This window comes from Lipophrys pholis, assembly GCF_963383615.2.
Source record: "Lipophrys pholis genome assembly, chromosome: 10".
Lineage (NCBI taxonomy): Eukaryota > Metazoa > Chordata > Actinopteri > Blenniiformes > Blenniidae > Lipophrys > Lipophrys pholis.
In genome coordinates, this window is record NC_137640.1 from 15,700,975 (window position 1) to 15,714,340 (window position 13,366).

General features: G+C 40.8%; 1 protein-coding gene across 1 annotated transcript in view; it reads left to right on the forward strand.

Moving 5' to 3' along the window:
- fbn2b (fibrillin 2b) overlaps positions 1-13,366 on the forward strand; it is a 68,919-nt gene that overhangs the window by 28,793 nt on the left and 26,760 nt on the right. Inside the window, exons 7-9 of the mRNA XM_080473248.1 lie at positions 288-485; positions 4,385-4,510; positions 9,840-9,965. Coding sequence (XP_080329374.1) covers positions 288-485; positions 4,385-4,510; positions 9,840-9,965 — 450 coding nt within the window. The remainder of the gene's footprint in view (positions 1-287; positions 486-4,384; positions 4,511-9,839; positions 9,966-13,366) is intronic.

Consider the following 13,366-nt stretch of genomic DNA (forward strand, 5'->3'; position numbering starts at 1 on the left):
TAATGTTAAGCCAGTCTTTTTTAATGACATCTCTTCTTCCTTTTCTTTGTTGTAAAAATTGGGTTAATTTAAATTAGAAAGCAACGCTCGCTGGCTTATTTACACCGTGCTGTAAATATGCTTTCACCAATTAAAAGAAACCTCTCATCCATGCTTTTGATCTGGTTTCATTTACTGCTACACCAGATGTGGGTGAGGAAATGAATCACCACAGGAAAATGTATTCAATCAAAATGTTAAACCAGCCAGTGACTAACGAAAGATTCATGTCATTTCTTCAACAACAGACTACAGGACGGGGCCATGCTTCACCCAGGTGAACAACCAGATGTGTCAGGGCCAGCTTAGCGGAATCGTCTGCACCAAAACTCTCTGCTGTGCAACCATTGGCCGAGCCTGGGGCCACCCCTGTGAGCAGTGTCCCGCCCAGCCACACCCCTGCAGACGAGGCTTCATCCCCAACATCCGCACCGGAGCTTGCCAAGGTCAGATTGTTGTAATTCTCTTCTTGTGTACACACCTGGTGAATGTTTGTTTCAGCTTTATTCTAGCGTTGATGAAGAACTACACAGGTTGAGGTCCTCAAGCGTACACACAACCCCAGGTCACAGCAGTAAACAGTATAACCATTACTTAATCCATCATCAGCTCAGCTGCAGTTCCTGCAAACAACTTCCTCAAACTAGTGTTAACAACTACCAGAGTATTTACATGTACAGAGCAGGCCAGATACACACTTGTATTTTCCTGTTGAGGGTTATTTAACAGAAGCTGTACACATGGATTTTTTATTTTTTTTTGTTTCCCTCAGGAAAAAAAAAAGGTGGTGGGGGGGGTTCAGTAAACAACGTGCAGATTGAGGTGTTTATTGGTTCAATCTAAACAACCTTGATAACAACCAGTGTGCTCTGGTTGTCACATATGTCTTCCTCAAACTGAAGTCATTTTTGTCTCGTCTCATTAAACCAGATGTAATGTGAACGTATTAAGAGTTTAGTGTCACAGACGCCTTTCGAGGCGGCTTTAAGGGCACAAAACCACCTTTACATTTCAATTCAATTTCAGTAGATTTTGCCGTGAGTAATATCTAGCCTGTGAAAATAATGTAGGATGTGTTAGTGGCATAATTTAATCCATGAATACTTGATTTTGGCTTCAAGACGTCACATTTCAGCGAGTCAGTTTCATAAAATGAACGTGGTCTTTTACCGCTGGTGCAGTTGATGCACATGATCAAGTATTTTTTGTTGATTAAGCAATCAAGGAAATAAACACTCTTTTTGTCACTTTTATAATACAGCTGGAGTTGATAGTCTGTACACATAGATATTTAAAAGGGGATTTAAAAAACAATAACATTTCAAGTCAACCAGACAAACAATGAAGTCATAATAGAAGCTAAAGCCGAGCATACAAACACCAGCGCTCCTCCAGCTTTGCCTCACTTCACTTGAGGGGCTTCCTCACTTTGGCAGTTAATGCAAATGAAGCCAAGGTTTAGAGGGCGTGGTCAGCGCTGCAGCCAGAGCAGCTGTAACTTCCATTGCGACACTTGCCATGGGTGGGTGGGCAATCTTCCAGTGCACAAAGAAACTACCAGCATATCCTCAGGGTTTGTGAGCAGTTAATGACATCTGTGCCTCACTTTGATTTTGGGCACTTAATGTAGCCATTCCAAGTTTGGGAACCTTATGAAAAGGCCATTAGAAATTATTGGAGTACGCGTCTAAATACACACAGTCTTCCCTCACAGTATTCCTCATAATTTTGTGATTTTAAAGGGTGTAGACATAACAGATCCAAGAAACTGGACCTCAGAAAATGAGGTAAATATAAACAAAAATTCACCTCCCTTTATCAACATTCCTGCTGCCGGTGTCCCACAAACCCTTCAGACGAGACCAGACTCCCTCTGCATACCTCTCCAATAACCTGTGGCTGTGAGCAGACCAAGCAATAAGCTTGCATCAATATATGACACATGTGGAGGTCATGTCCCCTATTAAATGGGCCCAGCCAGTTTCCCCCATTTCTACACAACCCTCTCACTTGGTTACACCCAAACATCACCTCAGGCAGACCAAGATGGCTGACGTCTCTATGTAGTCATGGAGGAAAACTCTTTTTGTCTGTGGCCTTTATGTTTCATACCTCTGCCTAAAGCTGCTGTGTTGCAGAGGCTCTGCCTTTGTGCGTTGATTATTAGGGACCGAGTACAGGCCATAGGAGCCATAGGAGGCCTGGCCTGGAGGTCAGGACACTATTGTATTTCGCATGGTTGCAGTCCAGATTTGTTCCCCTGAACCCACTCCAAAAAATCACCAAATTTGGCGCGCTCATCAGGACTGGCGGAAAATATAAGAAAGTGTAAAGATTAACCTACAGTGTGCCAAAATGTGCTCTCTAGCGCCACCTACGAACACTAAAACGTTAGAATGTCGTAGAGAGATCAAACCAGAACTCAACTGTTCGTCTCATCAAGACCTAAAAATCCCGCAATTTGCTTTTCAAAATAAGACGTGCAACCGCTATCTCCTCTGAGGGCGAATATCGTATCGGCTTCAAAACACTATTAAATGAAAGAGGAGACTCTCCTGCTCAATAAGTCTGTTCAACTTTTTGATTAGTCAAGCAGTTTTGTTTTTATTAGCCGTCAAAGTTCCGAACGCTGAATCTCGCTGCCGCCTTTCTCTCATTCAAATACATGGATAAAGCATCCGATAGTCAAACCTCAGATACAGGAGGAACACTGCAGAAGGCTGATGACTGTGTCCCCTGAGACGTCTTGTGGGAGGGGCAAGGGAGTACAGAGCACCAGAACCACTGCTGCGGGCAATCTGGTCTTCTGTTCTCTATCATCTGTAATCTATTTCTCCAATCGTCAGTACCACCAGTTTTATTCCATTATATTTTATAACAATTCAGGTTGTTGTCACATTTTGGGTTGTTGTTACATGATGGGCTCTAACAAGACTCCTCTTCATGCAGCAGTATTTGGATGTTTTATTTTCTTATCGATATTCTCCTTTGCATTGGTGGGGGGGGTTGTCTCAGGTTCTTCATTGACAAGATTTTGTCTTTTGTTTTTTTTGCTTCTCTCTGTTGTCTTCTTTTTAAAGTTTTTCTTCTCCTCCTCTTCCTCCTTTCTGCACTCTGTTCTCCTGTTCTTCCTCCTACTGCTATTAAAAATCTGAGAAATTGATGTTTAGGGATTGAGCTAGATTAGAGGTTAGTTGGCTTTCAAATTAAAAGCCCCCACATATTTAAAAATAAATGTCTTTTTTTGTTAAAACCTTCAACATTAATGAAAAAGATAATACATGGATAAAGCATGATAATACGTCTGGGTTCAGTAACTGTAATGTGTTTGACTCCAAAACTTCCTCTCTTTTTGTTGGCGCTGCCAGTTTGCTCATATGTTTAACTGTAAGTATGTCAGTGTGAGACAGTAACTCATCCGTATGTATCTCACATCCCTTCTCTCCCGTCCTCTTTTTCGTCTGTGCTTCTCTCTGTTTCCCTCTTATCTTCAAGTCTCTCTCTCTCTCTCTCTCTCTCTCTCTCTCTCTCTCTCTCCATCCACACACACACACACACACACACACACACACACACACACACACACACACACACACACACACACACACACACACACACACACACACACACACACACACACACACACACACACACACACACACACACACACACACAGAAAACCCTTAATAGTCAGGAAGCCTAGAGCAACGTCTAGTTGGCAGCAGTACAAAGCACACATGAGCGTCAATCTAAATGTAAGGACTGCACTCCAGGCTCCACATCAGGACGTTGGCCAATAGTTCCCTTCTTTTCCTTCTCTCTGTCTGCCTCAGAACCAACCTTAATGCTATTCACCAACGTCTAGCTTTTTATTAAACGGAGCAGCAATTGAATGTTTACAGATCCTCAGAAACATTAATGATACCGTGTATGTGTGCGTGTAGCATTTGCTACAGGTGTTATTATTAAACATAAAGTTACCTGCCTACAAACATATTCACAATACTGGTATAAGTTATTCACTTGGAATTCTAGGGGTGCACATTTTGAGAGTAATTTCCTGTCAAAACAAGAATTTAAGTTGGTCTAAGCCCCTGGTGCTAGTTTCCTGCTCATTTTCACCTCATTCTATTTTCAAAAATATGCAGAGTACAAAAGACAAACAAAGGTGAATGAAGGATAACAATGTTTCAGCTACAACTTATGTACCAGAAATAAACTGAGTTGCCTTGAAGCATTTTAAACTAATATTAATGCTAATATTAATAAAGTGGTTTAGGCTCGGAAGATTTTTGGTTTGTTGACAAGAATGTGCAGCTCTAATGCCTTTTCTTTCCTCTCCTAGATGTGGATGAGTGCCAGGCAGTGCCAGGTCTGTGCGCTGGAGGAAACTGTATCAACACTGTGGGATCGTACGAGTGTAAATGTCCCGCTGGCCACCGTCAGAGTGAAACCAATCACAAATGTGAAGGTGAGTCTGATCAGAAGAAATGCTCCAAGCCACAGATAAGCTCTTGTAATGAAGTCTGGTGAATTCATGGACACCATGATGATAATGCAGCCCTGCTATCTTATACAGAGGCCATCTTTGTCTTGCGTTTGTCATGTTGCCGTCAGTAATAAAGTAGGAGCTTGCTTCAAACACCTTACAGAAACAGAAACCTTAAAGAAAGTCACAGGCCACTTCCCACCTCTCTCTGCTAACGTGTCTTTGAGCAAGACATTCATTTTCTTGCTCGCCTCAGTCACTTATCAGCGCCTCATGTTTTAATGTTTGCACAGACAGAGAAGGAAAAAAATAAAAGTCACTCAGATTCAGGAGGACTTGTGTCCAACTGTCAAAATAGTATTTTCCAGGCCGGATCCCAATTTACGACCTGTTTAGGTTGCAATTAATATTCCAATTGCAATAATTTTATTAAGAAATTCCTGTTTCAATCAGTGAAGTGTAATTGTTAACTGCTCTTTTTCTTTTTTCAAAGTTGGATTTGGGTTTTTAAGAGTCATGAGCAGCCAAACCCATATTAAAACCATTGATATGAGGCAAAGTGAGAAAAGCTTTAACAGACTTTCAATATCCTGGACAGAGAAGCTTGATTTTTTTTTTTATTGAAATAATGATTATTTTAAGTGATTTTCATGTATTTGCTTCATACAAAGAGACTCAATGTAAATCCGGAAGAATTCAGACAGAATTAAATCACACATTCCGGAATCAAACTATAGGTTTGGCACTGTTCGTCTGATATACGTCAGCGGTTGCTTAAAGAGCAACGATATGTTCGTAGTTAAACGGGTGTGGACATGTGCACATAAACACAAACATGCACATGGAAACACATACATGCACACGACTGAGGGGACTCACAGTACCATGTGTGGATTGGGTGGAATTTAAACAATTCCCGAGCTAAACAGTCGGATAATTTACCAGACAGCGCTTGTTTCTCTGAGACTGGAGCCAATGTGTTCCCTGTCTTCTGGGGGCATTAAAGAAACCTCTTAAAGTGTTTCTGCCGGATGACATTTATTTTATTGAACAAAAGCTCCGCACCATGGGCTGTTATGGCGCATCAGTGTGTGAATTATTATCTAAATTCCATTTTCATTACCTTGTAACAGGGTTAACAGCCGCACAAGATACAGGGAAGCTACAGCAGTTTATATTTGTTAAAACTTGCGTTTTCACTTCAGATTCATGAGTAACAATTACAACGATGAGACACCGGAGCATGATTTATATGTCACTGAATAAAAGAGGAAATGGCAGGAACACTTCATTAAATTCACCAGAATGTATGTTTCTGTTGTGGTTTTGGTAAAGTGCCACCTCAGTTCAGGAGTTACGATTCAGTGAGGAAGAGCCTTCCCAGAGATGCTGGGATCTGTTTGCACAGATTTTGGTGGGGATTGTGGTACAACCCAGCAGACAGAGGGCGAACCAGTTACTACAAAACCCCAAGGACAAACTGAACTGCTGCCAAAACTCACGACTTCAGGAAGAAAGAAAAAAAAAGCCTGAAGCCGTTTTGCTCTTCTCCACTCACGTAATGTTTCTAGTCTCATTACTTCACCGCATGGATCAAAACTGACTTCGGATAATTGTGTGGCTACATGAGAGAGAGAAAATGGCTTTTTTGCGGAAACATTTTTCAAGAAAAGTGATTAAAAGAGAGCTAGAGCGCCGACTGAAGATTATTAGATAAGCAGTCAAGAAGAAATAAACAATAATTGAAAGAAACAAGACAAACACAGCAAAAGAACCAACAATAGACAGAGCTTTGAGAGAATTAAACAGCTAATCAGCTCTTGGAATTGTGGTTGACAGACCAACAAAGAAATATCTTCTCTAATAAAGAAATCAGCATCAGCAATACCTTGTATAATATAATATTACAAATTTACTACATGATAATTTGAATATGAATAACCTATTAAAATACAGTTGTCCTGGCCAGCAGTCAGCTGTTGTTCTCGTTATGAAAATATAAGCTGATTTTGATGTGATGTTAACGACTCAATTTTAATTAATGTTCCCATTTTATTTGACCAAAATGAAATTATAATACAGACAACAATAAACCATTAGTCGACCTCATGATGTTTAATTGGATGATGAAAATCAGTGCAAATCAGTCAGCTTGCATGATGAAAACTGGTTGATCTTCCTTCGCCCCTCTCTCTTCTGACTGATCATACCTGTGCCTTTATAATTACTTGTCACACATATCGACCAAACACCAAGTAAAAGGCCTGAGACAGCCTGTCATATCTGCCAAAATTACAACCAAACAGACACAAAACATCTATTACATCTGAAAATTCCCAATTTTTTCCGTTCAAGTTCTACACAGGCATGTTATTTCGAAATCCCTTTTGATGAGTTATTTTGATAAATCATTTGTAACTGTGGTGGCCACTAATACATTTTCTCCTCTCATTGGGGAACTATAATAATCCAAGAGTAATTCTCCAAATACATTAACGGTCTTTGAAACTTATATGTGAATTATGATAACATTATGAACTAAAGTATCCTGTAACAAAGAGAAATGCCTTTAAGAAGGGTACGCTGACCTCGACATATGACCTTTATAATAGAGCACATGATATTGTTAACTCTCAATTAAAACAGTTTTTCACTTGAGAGTTTATTCAACAAAGCAAACAACATCAGTTTTGTAGTTATTACAAAAACACACTGTCAAAACTGTTTGGGAAGGACTGGGTTAGTCCATCAGAGGGCCTATTTATTTCTTACACAGCTTGAATGAGACAGAAATGCCCGCCCAAAAATCTGATCTTGTCAGAAATGTGATCTGTGCATGTGAAGGGAAATAACACTGTTTGGAAAAGCATCTTTGTTATCTTTTTTTTTTTTTTTTTTTGTGCAATCGAAAGATGAATTCATGTTTGCTCTGGTGGTGTTCCATCGGATTTTAAGATGGTTTTTATTCATTTGACTCATGCAGCGCATGCAGTGAAACACTGCATTGTTTGTAAGGCTCGTAAAAACAAAAGAGCAATTGTGACGTGCATCTTGAGTAATGGATCTGCAGGAAACCCATGTTTAGTGAAACTTTACAAACAACCAGAGCAAGTCCTTTGAGGACATTCTTTTTTTTATTTATTTTTTTTAATCTGAAACGCCGCCCTTGCTAACACAAAGAACCTCACAGAGAGCTTTCAGAGTAAAAGTACCGAGGTTTTGGAGCCGTTAAGATTATGCGCACTTAAGATATTATCGGTGTCTGATCATCTTGGGAACAACAGGGCACCTGGTTTCATGGCTGGCTTTTACTTCAAACTATGTTTTACAGTCTTTCCTTTTTTTTTACCCGCCTCCTCCTCCTGTTTCAGCCTTTTCTGCATTGCCTTCCATTTTCCTTCCATAAATACAGTGCTCCGTCTCTAAACCAGCTGTGTGTGTGTGTGTGAGGACCAACACACACACACACACACACACACACACACACACACACACACACACTGACAACAGAGAGTTTAAAACACAGGGGGTTGGATAACACAATAAAAGGTCACTGGTTGAATTATATCCATAATAATTTCTATTAAAAAAAAAAAGTTTTTCCAAAGTGATGAGTGTTATGTGTGCACAGTTTCAAACCAGGGAGATTTGATGCTGGGTTGTAGACATTTATCCAGGTGACACACATTTCCCTCCACACTTACAGGCGGTCCCTCGGCGCTCCATCTGTGTGGAGTAATGTCTGGCATGCTGCTGCCGCTGCTGACACAAGGTTTATTTGGCTGAGCTTTTACAGCCTCACCTAGGCCTTGTGCCACTGCTGTCAGACAGGAGTCAGCAGGAAAAGAACAGCCCCTCTTAACTCGCAACGCTGGGTGTTACTACCGCTGAGGTGCCGACGCATACAAGCAGACACTGGGCATAAGTCACACACACTCTTCGTTCTGAGAAAGACACACGCCTTAAACTATCCCAGCTAAGCATACAACCGCATGCACCGCACACACATGCGCACATTACCGCCCGTGCCATGCCTGCACTAATGCCGTAATTATACCCCGAAGTGGTGCAGTAATTACATAAACGTATAAATAAGTGTGACACATCATAAAAAACAAATACCTTCTGGTACTTTACTTTGGGTTACCCCTGTCATGGAGCAGAGAGGCCCCCTCTCACAAAATGATATGACTTAATGCCCTCATAAAATGTACCGCACTAAGGTGGGCCCTGCCAAGTACCATGCCCAACTCCTCTCAGACCTCAGTGACGTGTGTGATTTACGCCATGGGAAGCTTGAGTCAGGTCGGCCTATTACACTCAACCTCTGAAGATATCCGGGTACACTTGTAGGTTAGAAGCAATCTCTAACATATTGACGTTATTCTTTTAGCTTAGAGGTTAGAGAAGCAGGCTTGGGATCGTAAGTTCACAGGTTTGGATCCCACAACTGATGTGTCTCCACTGTGGCTCCCTGAGCAAGATCAGCTCCCTGGAGCGCCGTGTGATGGCCGCACCTCTGCAGCCTGGAAATAAGATCGGTCTATGTGAAAAAGGAATTACCCCAAGGAGATTAATAAAGTAGTATTAGTTTATTTACTTTAGTGACCACTGCTGATTCTGGTCTCTTTCAACATATCAATGGTATCATTATCGTGTTTTGAACATAAGTAATGATTTCAAACCCAAATCAAGTAAAAAAAAAAAAGTATGAGCTCTTAGATATAATCAACACATCCATCCATCCATCCATCCATCCATCCATCCATCCATCCATCCATCCATCCATCCATCCATTCATCTTCTTCGACATCTGAGTCATGCGGTACTGGAGCTGCTCCCTGCTGACTATGGATGAAAGCAGTTTATACTAGACTGATCACCATTATTTCAAAAGGAGAACACCTTCACCTGCTGGCATTTTGGAGTCACCAATTATGAGTTATGAGTGTCAAAACACATGTTTTTGGACTGGAGGTAGAAACCAGGGTACTCAGAAAGGCCACGTGTCTCTTTGTGGCAGGAGTAGTTATCACTGCACATTGTGCAGATCGACTTTGAGCATAACAGTAAAAACTGCTCCTTTATTTCTTTAGGCTGTTTTTTGTTTTTCGAGCAAAAAATGTCCAACATTTCTTTTGAATGAGGAGATGAACAGTCGGTTCACCATTTTGAAATGGATCTCTTAGTGTATTTCTGTGAAATATTGTCATGGGACGCTCATGTCCTGATGTTCCACAATGTGATGTGATGTTTCCGGCAAATTACATAAATATGACTAACTAGACGCATTGGATGATGTGTGCTTCAGATATCGATGAATGCAGCACCATTCCAGGTGTGTGCGATGGAGGAGAGTGCACCAACACTGCTGGTAGCTACGTCTGCACCTGTCCGCGAGGATACATCTCCAGCACGGACGGCTCCAGATGTGTGGGTGAGTCATACATACATGAACACACTTTTGCTCTCCTTCAGTTGTGTCTTTCCTTACCCCACGGCTAGCTGAAAGCTTCACATCTGGCTGATAACTCTTTTTTTCTTTCCAACGTTGTTTCCTGTTCGTGGAGTTCTGATGAGTCAACCTGGCCTGCAGACCTTTGGTCACCATGTGCAGAGAAAGAAACTTGCACGCACTATTTGGTCTTGACAGTATTAATCTACTGTGGCGTTAGTGCCCCTGTGACGCATTCTGTACAAGTGGACACATATACAGTGCATGCCAAACTGACTGGTCCAATGAGACATTGCCAGCTGTTATCGTGTTGCTGAAACCTTTTCTTTTTCTCTTACCTTACTTACCTTCTTACATTATTTCGCGTATCTTTGGTCATCTGTTAAAAGTAACACATATTTGTGTACACGTACAGCCAATGTAGTGACACCTAATTCACCTTCCACACATGTCTTTTGACCGAGGGAAGAAGCAGTGGTACCCAGAGAAAACTTACTCATATTAAATCATGCAAACTCCACATAAGTTCCCAATCCTGGAACTAAACCAATTTTTTTATTAAATTTTTTTTTTTTCTGCTGTAAGGCGAGCTACACTGACTATACCACATGAAGAGATTGAGCAGATTTCACAGTCAGTGTATGAGTTTCTTTATCCAGCATTGGAATTATCCATCCATATATCTGGCATGTGGTGATGTCTAATTTGAAAATGGTGAAGAAAGAAGAAAAAACTAATTTGGAACCCGTTTTTAAGAAAATATCTTACATTTGTAATGTCCAGCCAAAATTATGAATAACATATAAAGAATACACATATATGGAACCAGGTATGTTTCCATACATTCAGCCAAAGAAATTTTTTTTTACATAGTTTATGCAATTTGATGACTGAACAAAAATAATTTTTTAAATAATGTCAAAAACTAAAGTTGGATGAGTGAAGATGCTAAAGATCTGTTTTGTGTTTTCTTTCAACAAAGTGAGGCAAGGCTGTAGAGACTAGTAAAAGACCAAAGAGCATAAAAGAGTGGCTGTCAATCATGTTTGCTTGTGCTGGTGAGTTTTAGAGAACCTGGATTAAAGCTGATGCAATACTCCAGTCACTAAAGTCGAAGGCTCTCCTTCTGTGTGTTTTTTTGTACATGCATACTCCTGCTCATGCTTTTTTATTTTTATACTTTTATCCTCTTTTCTCACACTATTTCTGAAGTGATGTATGACTCTCTGCTGTATTTCTATTTTTCCTCACTTTATCTTTCTTCGATATAAATCACATCAAAGTTCTTTTATCAAGTTTCCAGCTCAGTGATTTACAGGAGAGTATCTCACAGTGTACGTTCCCATTTGGTTTTGTTCTGTCGCCTGCTGGTTTTCAGGCTTTTTTTCTAGATTTAATCACCAAAACTGAAGTTTTCCCGCACTCTGATCCTCCTTATCTTTGTCAGCGCTTCCTCCCGATCTTTGTTCCTCACAACTTGTGACATCTGGTTCCTGCACCTTGCTTCTTTCAGCTGTGATTTCCAATCACTCGAGTAGAGCCAGCTAAAAAATAAAATAAAATAAAGAAGAATATAAGGAAAAAGAGTTAATATATTTAACAAATACTAAATAAAATTTGTGTATATTCCTTTCCACCTCTGCCACACTCCCAAAATAACGTAGTTTAAAGAAGGAAGAGAAAAAAATCTGAGATAAGTAAGCAACTCAAAAATTGGTCATGCGCATTTATCCATTCAGATATTCCAAACAAATAATCTAGAGCCACATATTCAAACCACCCATCAAGTATTTATAGCCAGATTATCCAATTAAGGTTTGTGGGGAACTGTAGCCCTGAGATAGTTCACCAGTCCTTTACAGGACACACACACACACACACACACACACACACACACACACACACACACACACATACACAGGATAGCTGTTGAATTTGCTCAGGTTTCAACCAGGCCTGGTTTGAGAGTTCTATCCACGGTACCACCGCAGCTTCTGCATATTCAAGAGAAGCGTTAAACAACTAGCTATTTGTTCCACTGGAATGTGACTAATCCACTCTTGATTTGATGTCCTGTATAGTATTTTTCTCTCAGGGTGTTTATCCAGAGAACACAAATTAAATAAAAGAAAGAAAAAAAAATAAAAAAATTTATATTGCTATTTTTTGTTTGCTTGACCTTGTTTTGAAAGCAGGAAATTTGCTTTGATCTGTCATTTGTTTTGTTGGAATTGCTGCACCGTGATGCACTAAGCCGGTGGGACTTGTTGGGGAGGGGGTCTGACAGTAATCAAAGCCTAATGCCCTGTCACATGGTATAAAAAAAAAAGAGGGAGACCTGTCCAGTTAGTTAGTCTGTGAAAACACCTCACCAAATGAAAGCATATGCTCGCTGAGTGAAGCAACACGAGAGAGCAAACCGCAGTCTGGATCTAATTTAAATCATCATTGTATTCATCAGCAAACCCCCCCTCCACCATGCATTCAACATGATCTTGGGAAGATTTTTTATTAAGGTTTTCTATATACTGTATATATGTGTGTGTGTGTGTGTGTGTGTGTGTGTGTGTGTGTGTGTGTGTGTGTGTGTGTGTGCGTGTGCGTGTGCGTGTGCGTGTGTGTGTGTGTGTGTGTGTGTGTGTGTACTGTACAGTTTGTGCTTGTAGACACAGCACAGTTCGTAATGTCCTGTCTAATTGGTAAGAATTGCTCCACATGGAACTGATTAATTCCAGACTGCTGGCTCATTAGTGAGTTAATCGACTCATGCTCCCCCATGCCCCCCCCCCCCCCCCCCCCCTTCACTGCTCTTCTTTTTCCATAGTTACACTTAAAACATTCACATATGCTGTTGACTTTCTAAAATGATGTTTCTACACCCTCTTCTTCTGTTTTATAGTCTTCTGTGTATTTTCCCCTAATACCCAGAAATCCGAGGTCTTCCCCTCCATTTACTCTTTGCACACACACACACACACACACACACACACACACACACACACACACACACTATTTGAACCTGAACCCTCTTTCTGGCCCATTGACCTGGTCCTGGCACACTGTAACAAATAAGACCCCTCCTCTTTGGAGGCCCTTAAGTTGCTTGCAGTTTAACAAACACCCCAGGCAACCTTTCCCCCTGGTAGCCAATGAAGAAACTTCCTTTCCTGCGACTGTAGAGAGGCAGCCAAGCCATTTCAGACTTTCAGCTCTGCTATGCAAGTTTTAGATAGTCACTCAATACCAGGTAGTAAAATTGTGCTTTGTGGCACGTTTTTGTGTGAAATCATGCGAACTTTGATACTTGCAGCTTCCTCCCACAGTGGGATTGTAGTGAACTGACACACTCAGAGGTACACAGACGGTAAATGAGAAACAACTCC